This window comes from Clupea harengus, chromosome 21 (assembly GCF_900700415.2).
Source record: "Clupea harengus chromosome 21, Ch_v2.0.2, whole genome shotgun sequence".
NCBI lineage: Eukaryota > Metazoa > Chordata > Actinopteri > Clupeiformes > Clupeidae > Clupea > Clupea harengus.
In genome coordinates this window covers 15859059-15875495 of record NC_045172.1, presented here as the reverse complement: position 1 = coordinate 15875495, position 16437 = coordinate 15859059, and the positions used below count along the sequence as shown (strand labels likewise).

General features: G+C 42.9%; 1 protein-coding gene across 4 annotated transcripts in view; it reads left to right on the top strand.

Annotated features, from left to right (window-relative positions):
• Positions 1-995: 995 nt before the first annotated feature.
• Positions 996-16437, top strand: part of farp1 (FERM, RhoGEF (ARHGEF) and pleckstrin domain protein 1 (chondrocyte-derived)) — a 68123-nt gene continuing 52681 nt past the window's right edge. For 2 of the 4 annotated variants that reach the window (XM_031558836.2, XM_031558833.2), the window contains exons 1-2: positions 996-1225; positions 8749-8927. In XM_031558836.2, coding sequence (XP_031414696.1) covers positions 8754-8927 — 174 coding nt within the window. In that variant the 5' untranslated portion in view covers positions 996-1225; positions 8749-8753. Of the gene's footprint in view, positions 1226-1286; positions 1667-8748; positions 8928-16437 lie in introns of those variants that run through there. The other 2 variants (XM_031558835.2, XM_031558834.2) reach the window with 2 other exon arrangements.

Below are 16437 nucleotides of genomic sequence, written 5' to 3'. Positions count from 1 at the left end.
CTGTCGGGAAACAATTTTGTATGGCCAGAGTTGGACGCGTTAGAACATACTGAAAAGTAGTGCGGTCTCTGGTTTGTCTGGTAACTTGAACACGATTCTTAGTTTTTTTTTGTTTTAGCATGGCCATCCAAAGCAGAAATCCCTTAATGCTTAACGAGAATCTTAAGTGAGCATAGGGAACATGTAGCAGAAAGTGGATCGCCTGGGGTTGGTATTAGCCATTTGGAGTAATTTTCGTTTTTCATCCAGTCATTATTAAAACGTGTTACGTTTCATTTTCTTTTTAACTGGCCTGTCAGTCCCAGTAGTGCCATCCTCGTCCTCAGTCTCCCCTCCCATGTCAACGTTGTTTCTATTCAGAAGAACCTAGTTACAGTAACTTGCAGCAAGCGATTCAACTTCATCTCTCACACGCCCTCCGTTGAATTGCGAGATAGGCTATTCTACGTCACACCCCTAGTGGCCGTGCATTCTGCGCACGAGAGAGAGAGATTGAGCACAATGAGATACAACGCATATTTTGAGTGTATGGACGCGCAGAAAAAAATATTTTATGATCAGCAATGTTCATGTTGACAGAACCCATGAAAAACCGGGACATTCCGTGTCCCGGGAGAATTTAGAAATATTCCGGGACAGGCTACCAAAAAGAAGGACAATCCCGGTAAAACCGGGACAGGTGGCAACACTATAACGGATACAAACTCAAATCGTAACCAATTTACGAACGTCATTTGCCTTGGTGACGTGACTAATTGAAAGTTGGCCTGGAACTAGTCAAACTGAATGATCAATTCAGTAGTATAGTAGACTAGACATTTTTCTAGTAGACAAAAAATGCAAAGTTTTTCACATTGTCAGTAGTTTTACTCACGTTAGACGTGCCAACTAGATGGGGCTAGAGCTGCCTAAAACCCCAACGAGAAGCTGTGTTCGTCAAGTGTAGTGCCAGTTATAATAGCTGGAGGCAGTGTTTCACCCGTATTGTTCGCGCCGGGAACCCAGTTGGAATCTGCCCTTGGTTTTCAATGTAACCCTCCCCACATAAGTCGGTCCGACATGGCGACCGAGAAGACGCCTCGACTCAGAGCTCTCTCCATCTGAGAACCGCGGTTATTCTGAAGTAGTGAGTGTGAATCGTGATAGTTTAATAAAACAGTCCAGCGCTCGTTGGAAATTATCCTGTGGAATATAGCCTAACATTACAACTACGTTTTCAAAAAAGGTAAGAAGCCATGCATCCCGATGTGTGCTTCACACATCAAAGACCGGCCGGTTGAACTTACTTGAGGAGTGGAGTGTATGGGTGTTCACTGGGTTTGCCAATTGTGGTCTTGGTGCTGGTCGGCTAGCGGTGCCTTGTACTGACGCTCTTTTCTGGATACATAGGTGCCACGCGTCGCTGTCGCCTACTTTGTTAGGACTGAGAACGTCATTTAAGAAGACACCCATTTTCGACATTCGCCAAGTTAGGTTACTGAAGCTCACTGAAAGTCAGAGTAGCGTTGGGTTCTTTAAAAAAAACAGCACGATATCTAGGCAGGTTTGATATTATTTTAGTTGGTGTGTTTTCGTGTTGCACCCCTTTTAGCATAAGCCTTTGGGGATTTTGTTGCCTATAGGCTACGGCACTAAGGTGTATTTTACCTTATTCGTTCCTGAGCAGGTAGGCATGCATTCATTCACGCTTTTCTGTAGGCTAGGCTAGGCGTAAAATGGATAGCCTACTGGAAGAGATGCAAGGCTTTAGCAAAGAATGATTATTTAACTATCTGACGCGGGAGAGTCGTTGTTATAGGCCTACCACAACCCGATTAGGAACTGGGCGTCCTCACCTATTAATTGGGGGTTACTTTACGTCAAAGCTGTTCAGTCACTTGTAAACATCAGAGCAGACCACCTGGTTGAAAGGATCTAGTTCTAATTTTGGTCCCTTCATTTTGTGGTGCTACTAGTGTCGTGTCAGTACACTTTAGCCTACTAACATCTTAACCTAAAGGATTACTCTGGTAACCTACATTCAGTGGCCTGTCTGTCTCAGGCGGAAATCCAGCCTCAGGGCTATCTTTGCTGTTTAACACAAAACGGCAATAAACAACTTCTTTACAGTTTGATTGATTCTACGGATCCGGCCTGATGACATTGGTAGGACAAATATTATTTCGTCGCCACGAGTTAGTAATGCCTGACCACAAGATCAATAACTCGTGGGCACGAGTTAATGCTAGTAAGTCGTGGGAATAATAAACTAGTGGGAACTGTGCTGACTAAATTGTGGCTTCTAAATAAGTGGAGCTATGAATGTAATTTAATTTATTTTTATTTAAATTTTGGGATGAATTATATTGATATCCTGCAATCTCTTGCGTTTAAGCACAGTCTCGTCATTAGTAGTAGTCTGTTTTAACTCAACTGTTTAAAATGCACGGGTTGAATTGCAAACAATAAGTGGGCAAGTTGTCGCCTTCATTATTTTGTAAAACTATACAAATTCAACAGATTAAAAGGCCTGATGTGTGTGAGTCGTGGTTTTAATCTAGTGCAACGCAATGTACCTGGACTCTCACGTGATGCAGGGCAAATACACACAAACTCCACTCCCTCACAGCCACTGTGTTGGGGAATGACAGGCTTGCCAGTTCAAAGACAGGTTAAATAACCCACAGGACTTGGGTCTGGGAAAGTGGCCCACACAGTAGCTGTCTTTGTGTGTGGGTTTAACAACAGTCTGCTTCCTCTGATGCAGCGTATGTGTGTGTTCAGTTTTACACACACACACACACACACACACACATGCAGACAGACAGCACAGTTTTACACTCCTCGCTGTGATGAAGTGTGCTTTACCAGAGAGCCTTATGAGCCCGTACTGTAGAGAGAAATTCCATTTGTGTTAGTGACACACACGAAATGTCAGCCCAACTTCTGACACTAGTGTCAAACTTTGGTCTAGGCCTAGGTGGCAACTAGTCCAAGGACATTTCCTGTTAAACAGGCCCATAAAAATGATGTATGGCTTTATCACTAGCCAGACCTGCCAACTTTATTTGTTTATTTTCCTTGTGGCTCCTATTCCGTTTTACTATTTCAGTTTTGTTTTGAGAAACATACATGGCACCTGTATTTTGTCCTAGGGCAAATTTGTGAGTTTTCTTTTTGTACAAATCCTGCCACTGGTAAATTATTAACCCTAACAGGGAAAGAAAAAAAAACGAGGCAATTAACTTTGCAATTGAACTCTTTTCAGACAGGCTTCCTTTGTGGCTGGAAAATCTGAAACCCTCTGAGCAGAACTAAATACCCCAACACAGGATGAGTTTGCACAATGGCCGACCTTATCAGGTGTCACCTACCTGTTCTCTATATCTATTCACCGTGAAACTTTTTTTGCATGTTCGTCAGAGGCCATGGGCCCATCTTGTCCATACTCTTGGATGTAATCTCTATTCCACATAGTATGCACCTTAATTTGGTTCACATAAACTAAATGGTGAGCAAGGGCCTGGAATCATTAGGTTTAAGGGAATTCTACTCTTTCTTTGCTTTCATGTTGAAGTGTAGGTTTCTGAAGCACAAAATGTGTTGCTATTCAGATATCATTGCGATGACATGATGAGAGGTTTGAAGTGCCAAACCTGTTAGGCTTGTCTCTATGCCCTCTGTAGGGGGTTTCTGTGACACTGCCGTGACGCACTGTGTCGGATTATTCATTTCTCAGACCACAAGCTGTGAGGAACTGGCCTACTTCAGGCTCAGAGTTCTCAAGAGGAAATGGTTGCTGCTGAAAATCTCAGTGACCAATCAGAGATATAGTTTAAGTGGCAACTCACTGATCAGTTTTTGGAGGAAGTAATTTCAAGAGATGGCTGCTCTGTGCCTCGGTCAAGATTAAGGCTTCAAATTCTTGAAACCGAACCAGCAGCAGTGAATATGTCTGTGTTTGGATGTTAACTGTAGCTAAATAGCTTCGTCATGATTAACGGTATGGAGCACCTAATGTGTTGTGGTCTACACTGAAGTGGATCTAAGCAAGAGTGGGCATAGGAGGATTGAATTGGTCACAAGTTGTAAATAGACTGTCTGTAGTCCATAATCTGTAGAACTGAAAGGTCCTTGGCCACTGACTCAATGTCCCTAACATGGCACAATAAAGCCGCCGCTGTGTGCTGGTGATGAAGTGGTCCCAGAGGAGTTTGCTTTCAATTACTCTCGCAGTTTAAATGTGTAACCAGTAACTCAGGTGCTTAGGGCCCGAGACAGGAAAGAAAGGGCCCCTTTATTGCACTGTTTGTGCTCATAGGCTGGCCTCATTGGATCACCAGAGGATTGTATCAACAGTGATTTTGTGTGTGTGTGTGTCTGTAGGAAGCTCTCTACTCCCCCCCCCCCCCCCCCCCCCTCTTTTCTTCTCTGCCATCGCCTCGTATCTGTCCCTCTGTATCTCCCCTGTCTTTTGGGTCTGACAAATTTTCACGCCAGATTTGCAGGCTTTGTCACTGAACCAAGGTCCCTTCTATTATACTTATTTGGTGAAAAGATGATATGTGCTCCTCTTTACATCTCTCATTTTTGGGGCACACACCACCTCACCTCTCTCCAAAGTCTTCATCTGCTTTAGTGCCTGAGTTTTACCAGCGTAGCAATCTTTTATGCAGGCTTTACATGGCTGTACCACAGGTGATTGAGGCCAATGTGATGATGTGCAAATGAAGCGTTTGCACAGGATTTGGTCAATTTGGTGGTAAGCTCCATTGATCCCCTGTAACCTTTCAGTCCAGCCGGGCATTTCAGGGTCAGTGTTTTTTGGTGTGTGTGTGTGTGTGTGTGTGTGTTTTAAAGCAAACTCACAGTAATCTTATGTAGACACTTTCAAAACCCATGGTATTTGGTGGGGATGCTATCGAACCCTTGAAAGCTCCTTTTTGGGCAGATTTGTCGCTACAAAGGACCACAATGATAGGATAATCCCTCTCTGTTCTGTCTCCTGTTAAGAGCTTGTCTTGAAAGTAATGTGTTTCTGAGTTTCTGCGATGCGGAAAAAACGGAGATGGAATGGTGGAATTCAGTAAGGAAAACGGAATTTTACATTTTCAAATAAAATGATGGGAGAGAAATACAATCGATAGCGTTATAGGCAACATTTTTGCCTGCATTTTACGAAACAACAACTCTGAAAATCTCATTATATCAACCTCTTGCCTTCAGTGATTTAAAAATAAACACACTATGGCACATTGATGGCAAACTCACGCATCCCTATGCATTGTGAACCGAACAGGAAATATGGTCACTTGTTGTAGACTGACACAGGAGTCTAAAACTGGCCATTGGGGCAGTGTCTGAATTCTTATAATAACTAAAAGTAGGGATGCACGATATTAAATTTTAGCCGATATCCGATATGCCGATATTTACAAGCTCATTTTGGCCGATTGCCGATGCCGATATATACACCTCTGCTTTTTAATTATTGAAAAGTCTCTCCTGTACTAGAATTAATCTGTTATTATGATAGGGTATTGCTGTAGATACGGGACATAAAAAATGTATTTGTATCATTTTAGAAATAGACATTCACTAATGAAAACTATTGAAATTATTTTAAATATGGCAGATTTATTTATATTTTCACGTCACAATTTTCATACTTGAACAGTACCTCCTTGAACTTGAACAACTACACTCTGGAAATGCAACTTGGCTAACTTGGCAAGCTAACGTTGGTTAACTGACTTACAGTTTAATAACATCCCTTCTAGGATTCCTAGACTAATCTATGTAAGGTTATTGCCAAGTTAGCTATATAAATTCCATATATGCAAAAGTAAGCCATGTACAGATAGCGTGGGCTCGTGACATAACGTTTCACATCCCGTCAAATGAGATCATCAATTTCGCTGGTGTCACGTAGCATGCAAGCTAACTATCTAGTGTTGGCTAGCTAAGTAGCAACTTATTAACTTCTATTAGCGCGCGACAGGTAATGTTGCAAAGCGTTGCACGCGGGTGGTCTGCATCTATGCATGCAACCTACGTTATGGCCAAGCTGTCGTCTCCTCTTCCATCTCCTGAAAGGTTTCCTGACAAATAGCATGTCAACATCCTCTGATACTGTGAAGTACTGCCACACAGCCGACGTGTTGAATTACGTTGTTGGCGCTCATAGTAACCAAAACATTTGCTTCGCGTGCGCATAATTTGAACGTCACCTTATCGGCCAGGTACATCGGCAGAAATTTTCATATCTGCAGATGCCGATAATTACGTTTTGAAGCTTTTATCTGCCGATATCGATGTCGTGCCGATATTATCGTGCATCCCTAACTAAAAGACTTACAATGTACATGTGGAGTATTATAGTGTCTTACTGACTCGCTAATCCTATAAGTCTTGTAACCGGAAACCGGAAGGTAATCCCTCCCCTGAATACGTCTTCAATATTTTCATTCTATATTATGAAATATAGCTACCCTACACTGAAATATTGCTACCCTACACTCCCTACCATATTACAACATAGGTCTATCACCTAGATAAAACAAATATGTATAAAATGTGTAAAAGCACAGTAGCATATGTCCTTGTACTTTTTCTTTGTTTGAAAAAATAAAACAGAAAACACGGAATCTGGCAAAAAATAAAACGGATTTCGAGTTAGTGATTCACACTGTGCTTTGCTGACTGTTGCATGTTTGGAGTCTGACTTGAGCTTGTCATGACACATCTTGGTTTAGGAGCTATGTCTCTTTGATAAAGCGACCCTCATCTTCCAGTCCGTCCGTCCGTCCGTCCGTCCGTCCGTCCGTCCGTCCCCCCCCCCCGAACCCTCCAACCCCACACACACTTGCCTCACAACACCAGTTCTTCTCCAGCTCACACCCACCACCCCGCCATCCCACTCCTCACGGACATTTCATCACTGTTGTGAGGCAGCAGTCAGATGTGCTTTGGCAGAAATCAATGGTTCCTCTGGGATGTGGGAATATCAAGATGGTTTTTCTTTGTTTGTTTTGGGTGTACTACTACCAGACCATGCTGTCATGGTGAGTGGAACTCCCCCCTCCCTTCCCCATCCACCTTCCTACCCCCAAGGTTCTCTTTGGTTGGGAGGAATGCTGTGTAAACTCTGTGGTGTTGGAGGCCGGGGTTTTTTCTCTGGTACATTGCTAGTGTCAGCTGCTCACTCAGGCTGAGAGGTGTCTGAGGAACTCAGGTCGAGCCTGGGGTGATATGTTTACGGAGGTTACATAACGGCAGGGGATTTCCAGCCCGTGAGGTAGATGCGGCCGATTTGCCTGTTCGCATGACTGACCACCGATGACCTTGTTTTGGTTCCTGTTAGAATGACACTCGCTTAGATTGGTTCATTTAATCTGGTTCGAAATTGTGCACCCCACTGAAAATGTCGAACACAGATTTTTACATTTGTGTTTTTTTTTTTTTTTTCCTCTCATCTATGAATGGCTTTGAGTGTTCCTTCAATTCGCTGCGAGATTTTATATTTGTGTTTTGTAGCTTTTAAAGGAAGACTGCATGGGGGTGTGACATTTTAATGGCTTCTCCAGCTATTATTTCCTCTTGCACGGAAGGTGACCTCTGATGATTAACGTGTTTGGCATCTCCGTGGAGAGCCAGTTCATGTTGTGACTGTAGCGGAGCCTCCTGCAGACAGTCACCATCTGAAGCTCTTGCTTCTCTGTGTGAGAGAGAGAGTGACACTTTCCTTGTGTTACCGTTGCTCCAAATAATCCAAGACCTCTTTTGAATGTGCCACCCTCTTATGGTTAGACTAATTATGCCCTGACATTCAGGGATGGATGGGTTTGGCCTGCCCTGGGGTGTAGCCTACTTTGTGATCTTCATGTGGATGAGGCCTGCTGATTTTCTGGACTGGGTTTTGATATTCCCACAGCTCTCTTTTCCTTAGTGCAATACGTGGGCTCATTGACTATCTGTTTTACATTTTGTTATTTTGGTTTTTGAAATGCCCTTTATTATGGAAATGAATCTCCTCTGAGTTCTGTGTAATTTCGCAGTGATGATGACACATGGTGAAAATTCATGTTGCAACCAAATGAACATGAGGTGTACGTGGTGTCAGTCATTCATCAAATAAGCTGTTTGCACAGGCCAACTCAAATGGTTGCCTGATGATTCATAAACAGTACGAGGATGGATACAAAGGGCCAGTCAGCACTTTTGTTGGCAGATCAAACAGCGTTGCTGGAAAGGGCCTCTAATGTTTGAAGAAGCTGGCACAACAGACCCAGACCATTTGCGATGCCATTTGTGACAGACCACATTGCTATCCCAGAGGGATAATGCTAAAGAGCATAACTACAGTGTTATAAATCCCTCCCAGGTGAAACCGGTTTTGAATGATGTTGCATTTATTTACACTAGATACACCTATTTGGAAATTCTTTAAAAAAAAAAAAACCTTCCCATGCACTCATGTCAGCACTTGTGTGGTCAGGTGTTTGAGTGTGTACCTTTTGATATTTCTAGCCCAACGTTGAAACAGTTGTGGATGCTTCCCATGGAAATAACTCTCTGTAACAAATCTCTCCGTCTAGCAGGTGGTTATAGAACATGCGTAACGACTGAAGTCATCTTGAAAAACCTATTATTCCAAAGCAAGATACCACGTCTAAAGAGATGACTCCTGTATCTCAAACGGTCATTTCTAGAGCCCTTTAGACTGATCATCATCATCGGTGTGTCCTAACTGGTGCTTTCTCCTCCCAGGCACCATGGTGGAGCCAGACGAGAGACCGTCCACCGCAGGCCAGCGGCTGGGAGCCCCTGAGACCCTGGGCATCAGCACCCTGGAACCTGGGCAGCGCCCCCCAACCATGCCCGCCGGGCGCCAGGTCTCCGTGCGGGTCCAGATGCTGGATGACACCCAGGAGGTTTTTGAGATCTCGGTGAGTTAATCCACATTCTTTAGCGTTCTCCTTGTTTTGCCTATGTCATTTTATGTGAACTTGGGGAATTTTCTCTAAATACTAACGACCTAGGAACATTTCGAAGCTTGATGGATCATTCTTTAAATTCTTCTTTCAGTCTTTGGATACTACTCAAAACTGATTTGTTATCAAATTACAGTCGCTCCAGGATTTTGTGCAATAAAAAAGTGGGGGAGATTTCTAAAATGTTTGCGAGAAATCATTTTTGTTTCTCTTTTAAACTCCACATAAACTAGAAAACAATTTTACGAGAGATACAAATCACAGACATCAGACAGTTTGACATTTTGAATCTGGTGACATGAGAATGATCCCTCTGCAGCTAATACAAAAAGGTGAATTTTAAACAGTAAAATCATTTTAGAATACTTTGGTGTTCCCAATACTTTGGGAAACTAGCGTATGAGTGCAATGGGCACTAGCAATTGTTGTTATGGGTTACCACTTTACCAGTTGGCATGGCAACCAAATTCATCTTGGAAGGTGCTGGTTTCATGAACTGCTGTGCCGACAGCTCGGTTCAGCTGGAAAGACCCTGGAATAGAGAGGGCTGAAAGCTGTGAAAATACATCCTGCCTGGGCAGGGAATACAGGACAATCCGTCTGTCAGAGGAATCAATCGTTGGAGGGAAAATATTTCTGCTTTTTGTGTGTTTGGTCAAGTCCAGGCACTTATCACAGACACCTCAGTGTATTGCATTGATCCTTCAGTGAATGCTAATGATGTCAGAATGCTGCAACCATGGACAGTCAATAACGAGGGTTTGGGTCCATCAATTACTCACCCCTTGGGGCCATACTTCCTTCAGGCATGAGGTAGATGACCCTGGGAAGGACCCTTTTGTGTTTGTTGCCTGCAGAGCCAACAGGGGCCACTTTGAGGGGGGAGGCTTATACCGTCCATTTTGAAGCACCGCTTGTAAAATTAGCAGGGACAAGGGAGCAGTGAAATGATGCCAGGCAGTCATATGGCCAGCATAGGGAGGCCAGTGCACCAAATGGCTGTGATGACATCTGAGAGTGGCTGTTCTGTGGGTTTTGAGCTGAAATGTATACGAGTGGCTGGCTGGCCCCTGAGGGCAGTGTGTTGACAGTTGAACACTCCCCCGTGCTGCAGCAAGTGCTGCTAATGCTCTGGCCTGGTGGCTCCCCTCCCGGCCCTTCATTGTTAGAAAGGACTGCTCCGGTTACGCCACTGCCTGCTGTGAAAGCACTGTCTGTCACTTCACAAGAAAAAAAAGGGACAAGACTTCGCCGAAAGGGAAGAACTCGTCCGACATTTTGATTAATTTCCACAATCTTACTTTCATTGCCTTCATGAAAAGCCCCATTTTCATATAATATACCTATGATGAGTGGAAGAATAGGGGCTTTGGGGGTTAATTGAGAGTTGGCGTGTTGCCTTTGTTCTTTTGGGTTTTCAAAGCGGTATGTTTTCCCAATTCCATACAGGTGCTATGGATATACTCGGTATGCATTATGAATCATTTGAAGCATATGTGAGTATGGAATGCTCTGAGACCAGTGACTGATGGTTTCCTAATCTGGATTGTAAAATATGTGCCTGCCTGCCTGCCTGTCTTACATTTGCAGCTGAAACATGTCAAGATGTAAGCCGCAAGCCTAAAAATGTTCCCTGTGGTCTGGTAGTAGCAATGCATGGGGAATGACAGATAATCATTTGAAGTAGATGCTTTCTTGTTCATTGATTTGCTAATGAACCAGTTAATTAAGTAAATCAATGCTCTAATGGACCACTGATGATCAGTAGTCTGCCACTGCTGTGTATCAGTCATATGTAATTAACATGTACTCATTTCACCGTTATTTGACCTGAAAGTACTTGTGCAATAGGAAAGGTGCCTTTTAATTTTTTTTTTATATAACCAAAAAACAAATGTATACTAAAATAATCTAAAAAGGTTTCTGGAAGATATTCACTAGCTTTGAATTGGAGACCATTGCTTTATTGCAATGCCATAAAGCCCCTGCAAGGCTGAGATTTCTAATAGTGCTCTGGCATATCTGGGTGGATCTGGGCGAATCCATTCTGAGCAGAGTTTCAAGATCAAAGGTGGCTTTAACCCCACTCCTCAGTTATCACGTCACGCAGAGCCAGAGATGGATTCAGCCCTGCCAAGATAAAGAGGAAACATTGGGGGAGATAAAACATTTATGAAAGCTCTTTTTTATTATATCTTCCTTATACAGACCAAAATCGTAGTCATAAATATGCAGGAAAAGTACTCTGGCTTCAAACTATATAAATGTATGAGTAGGAGTCCACAACACGGTACAGAAAGGAAACCGTAAATGCGTGACAGACAATGTGATTTCTTGGAAAATCATTGCTCCAATCAAGCTGGGGCAAAAGAACAAATATTGATTCCATTTTGATTCTCAATGGATGACCGATCACCGGTAGAGAACAACGTCTCCTTGTAATCGCTGTTTAAATGAGTAAGAACTGTATCAGTGTGACCCTGGTCAAAGTGAAGGTCAGAGAAAACCTTTTCACTAAGCACCATTCTAGCACAGTAACCTGTGGTGTATGCTTTCAGCATTGTGTTACACATAGAGGAATTTCACGGTGTGTCAGATTTTAGAGTTCAGTGGTGTGCTATTTCATGTTAGTAGCTTAAAAGGAAGGATTGGAGATGGGGGCAAAATGAAGGCTATTGCGAGAGAGAGGGCAGGGCGTTGGTGGCAAGGGGGAAGTATACATGTCATTTTTGAAGTGGGCGGTTGAACTTTGGTGTCTAGATGATGTTGGCTCAGCTGGTAGTCTCCATGGCTACAGAGAACCCCAGGAGGATTTTGGGAGCAGAGGGCAGTTTCCTGTGGAGCCTCCCAGGGCCAGACCTTTAAGGGAAAAGATCAACAATCAACGGAGGCTTTTTATGTCAAAGTTTGCCAGAGACCATTTGTTTATTTTTGTACTTAAATATTAGTTTTTGTAATTGCTGATCAGACATTTGGAATTTTTAGTTTTACAATTTTACAATTCTTATTTCCAGTCAAAGAATAAAAATAACAAGAAATTGGTTTGGGAAGTTGAACCTCATCTGAACTTGTCAATGGTCATTCTTATAAAAAATACATAACGGCAGTCACTATATTTTTGTGCGGCTTGCCATAGGGTAAGTCCGTCAACATGCAGGCAGCGGAGGCTGGAGTAAGCCCTTGAAGTGAGCGTTTTCTAATTTCCCTTCCCCAAAGGCACCCTATTACTAGCAGGAAATTTAGAAGGTCTACAGACTGGAGGCTAGGGCTGGGCCCAGGGTCCCAGTCCAGTGGATCTCCTATGGGAGCGCTCCTGTGAGGTGCCCACTGGTAATCACGTCTCCATTGATCCCTCCCGTCCGCGTGCGCTGAATGGTTGAAACCCAATATCATGTTTGTGTGAGCAACCTGGTGCTCATTGAAAGGAACGGTTTTGGTCGGAACAGAGGAAATGGTTTTTGAAAACTGATTGACCTTGTTTGTGTCAGTCACCAGACTGCAGTTAAGTTAGTTATAGTGGTTTTCAGATAGCGAGGGCCAGGCAGTGTTTTCAACACGAGGATATTAGCCTCCTATATCACTGGAGTTGTCTGTAAAAGGTGGCTTTTAAAAAAAATGCTGGTGAATTACTGCTAAATGTGTTTCCGAAATATAATTGTTAATGCATTCTTTAGTGATGGGTAGTCTAGTGGTCTTTATTTATTATATTTAGCCAAGTGCTGGAGTTTTAGCCTTTTGCACCAGCTATTCAGAATGTATAGAATCGCATCTGCTTTCGTGCCTGTTCCTGTCTTCTTGAAAGATGCAATGGCAAAGTGGGAGGCTGTATCTCCTTGCTATGCTGGCCCAACTTGCTGTACAGGAAGTTCCCATAGATTATATGACAACAAGGAAATCCCTGCAGCCCCTAAATAGCCTCCGTTATATCGCCGTCTTGGCAGCCAAATAGAGGAAGAAAGAAAGAAAGGAAAGATGGACCGATATCAGCTCTATCTATAGACACACTGTACTCTGTTAATCACTGTATGCAAATACTGTAGATTGGGTGGGTCCAACTGCGTCCCTCTCCTTGTGGGTTCACGCTCTGTTTGGCGGTAGGCAGGAAATCCGATAGGAGGGGTGGGGCGCTGTCATGAGGGAGTTCTGGTTTCAGTTAATTTGGGTGAAATCCCAACTTTCAGTCTTACCTGGGGGGAGAAGAGTGGGGGGGTGGGGGGTGTCAGCAGACATACAATTAGTTTTATATGCATAGCTGCTGAAGTGTGGATGGTTCAAAGAATGTTCCTTGTTTACATTTACTACATTTAAACTTATTAAGATATCTCCTTGCATCAGATTTTCTCTTAAACCACTCATTGGCGAAATTGTCGTAATGAGCATCTACACTCCGGTGTATGCAAGTAAGTTAGAATAGGTTGTGTGGAACCTGCACATATTTGTCAAGCTCTTTGTTGTTTGCTTGCAAGCTGGAACAGCCACAACAGTGTTTTAAGTTAAACAGAGGTGGTTTCACTGTAAAAGAAGCATAAATGTAGTAAAGATGCCTCTTACTGGTCTTTATAGAGATTCTGCAAACCAGACCCACGCAATTTTTTAAAACGCTAGTATAATTATCCAAATTCTAGCTCCCATTTTCGTCGGTTGTAATTGTTGCCGAAAATGGCAGTTATGTGTATGATGGGTTTTGTGTCATAGCCTCAAGGGTGTGTCTGACTGTCTGGGGACGTTATTGGGAACTTGGAATCTGTGGTTGCTGTTCTGTGGGAGAGGCATTCTTTCTGAGAGCATTTTTCTCCACGCCTCATTGGCTGTTTGCCTCCACTTGTAGACATGCAACATAATAAACAATATTTGTTGGGATTGTTTTGGTTTGGTTGCTCGTGGGCAGGTGTGGTGGCACTGTTTATGAAAGCTTCTGTAGTCTCTACTGGTTATGTGTTTTGTTTAGCGTGGCACCATCATGATGGCCCATGGCATGATTGTTCCTCATTACCACCACAGCGATTGGCCGGTTGCTTCCACAAACCTCCAGGGACAGAGGAAATGCAGTAGAGTCACCCTGCCTTGTGTTCTAGAACACTTGCAGTTGAATTTGATACCCCAGGTGATTGTGTTCCACAGCAGGATTATGTGAGACAAGAGAGTATAACATCACTTCACTTCTTATAAATTTAGGCCATTGGATTTTCAGGTGTTTTGACCTCCTTCTACCAACTGACTGGAGGCCTCTTTTTAAGTAGGGCCCGATGACTCATAGAACCTCATCAAATCCACTACTAGTCTGACCTGAGGCTGAGGAATGTTGTTTTAGTTCAAACATTCCTCTGCTAATCGTCATTCATAGCAGTCGTTCACATGTGGACTCTAAATGTATAGTATGTCTGCACGTTACGCATCTATGTGAACATGCATGTCACAAAATGGCTCAAGCTGATGGTCTGCGAGTTCTCGGCACAGTAGTGTTGCCTTAGGGTCACTGCAGTGTGGTGATTGTTTCCAAACAGATACTGCGGTCGAAGCCACTCTACATTGTTTGGTCGAGTGGATAAGCTGCAGTTGTGTGGTTGTCAAATTAGATTGTTTCGCGGTTTGTGATGCAAGAGAAGCGAAACCACCAGATACCTCTGACACGCTCTTCTCGTCGGGGAAAAACTCTTCAGCACGTGGAAATAGTTCTCTTTTCCACGGCCTTTGCCAAAGGTTTCATTATTTTCTTTTGTCTTTTATATCCATCACGAACTCAGCATTCACTCTGGTAGAGGGTGAAGTAGAAGCAGGCTTATAAATGTGGGCAGCTTGTGCCTTGGATATTTTTGTACTGTGGGAAACCAGTGTTTGGTTTGGCCGCTACTGTGGCTTTTCAGAAATATATGTGTTTACGTACCTGCACTCCCCACTGGTCCTGGTATAGGTTTTGTCAGTTAAATGGGTACTCTTGGCCAGTGTGTGTGTTTTTTAAAAAAAAAAAAAAAATTCTTCATGTCAAGTCATCGGTTCCACCAAGAATAACCCCTTGTAAATTTCTTAAAAGCTCTTTCGATGTGCTGCAAAATGAAGTCGTCTTGTGTTGTTCCACTGTTAAGTATCCCGTATATTCCAATGGTCAGACCAGTGTTTTATTAATCAGCTGTTTTTTTTTATTTAACCTCTTAGGTCAAGGCAGGCTTTTGCTTTTTCATAAGAATAACTTCCCCTTATTTTTCTACATCCTGTGCCGTAATGACATTTTGGCCATCCGCAATTTCACATGCCTAAGGGTTATGAGTAGATGCATGGAGGAACTGCTACCCTACAGGGGTGGGTGACTGTGCTGGCAGCCTTGCCTCTTGTGGTATGAATAATTAACCATCTGGGAGGTAGAGCCGATGTTACGTGCTTGTTCAGAAGGCCACTGCCTCTTAGATGGGAAATAAAGTGAGGTTTTATAAATAATGAAGACTAGGTAGTGTTACTTCCTCGCTTTGAGAGTTTTCAGCTGTTCAGTGTTCATCCGTGTATTCGACAAGTTCTTGATGAGTCATTTGACTTTTTTTGTTTTCGTTGTTTCTCTTTCGTCTTAGAAACAGTGGTACGAGCTTTGTGAAGTAGCATCTCATCATCGTTTTGGAGCATGTAGCTTCATAAATGGTGTTTCTTCATTTGCATTGCGGCCTATGGATTCCAGAGTTTCTGGAATGTATGAAATCGCACGTCCCTTCATGGAAAATAAAGATTTTCACCCAGTATTAAATGCTAAATAGCCAGACATTATTTTTGGCTTAGTGAACTGTGACGATGTTAATCATCCTATCCCACCATAACCTTAGATAGCACATATGTTATTCTTGTGCTGCATATGGTATCCTAGCAACAGAGACAGCAGGGTGGCCCCTCATTCTGTGTCTCCCTTTGACGTCCCTGTCTTATACAATCAAAAATAAAGAAACAGATTTGCTTGTCTAAACCATTAGTCAGATGTTCTGTTCAACCAAACTGAAATAAATTGCTGTTTATTAATGGCCAAATCAAGGAGATTTGTTCTTTTATTTATATATTTTTTGCATAACCACTGTTACGCATGCCATTTTTGTAGTGGGACAATTTGACCCAGTTTGCTTTCATCATTGCGTCAATATTTAATGTTTACCCTCCCTTTTAAAACTGTCAGTTTGACACACAAACTGAAACCAAAGCAGAGAGCTGAACGAGTATGTGCAAGCAATCAAGGTCAGTCTTTACAGAGTGCTCCAGATGTTTGTTCCCATGCAACAGACGTCTGTCATTGTTACGAACGATGGAACAAACTAGCAAACAAATAAACAAACCGGAAACTCTGACTGCTGGGTATCCCTGCAGCTTATGTCTCGACCTCCCTAAATTACTGTAAAGCTACTTTCTTTCCATCTTAATTCTGTAATCAAGGTCTAAGTTCTTACTGCGTCCGTCATGGCTTAAGCTTCTAAAATACTATGCACCGCCCTTGAAG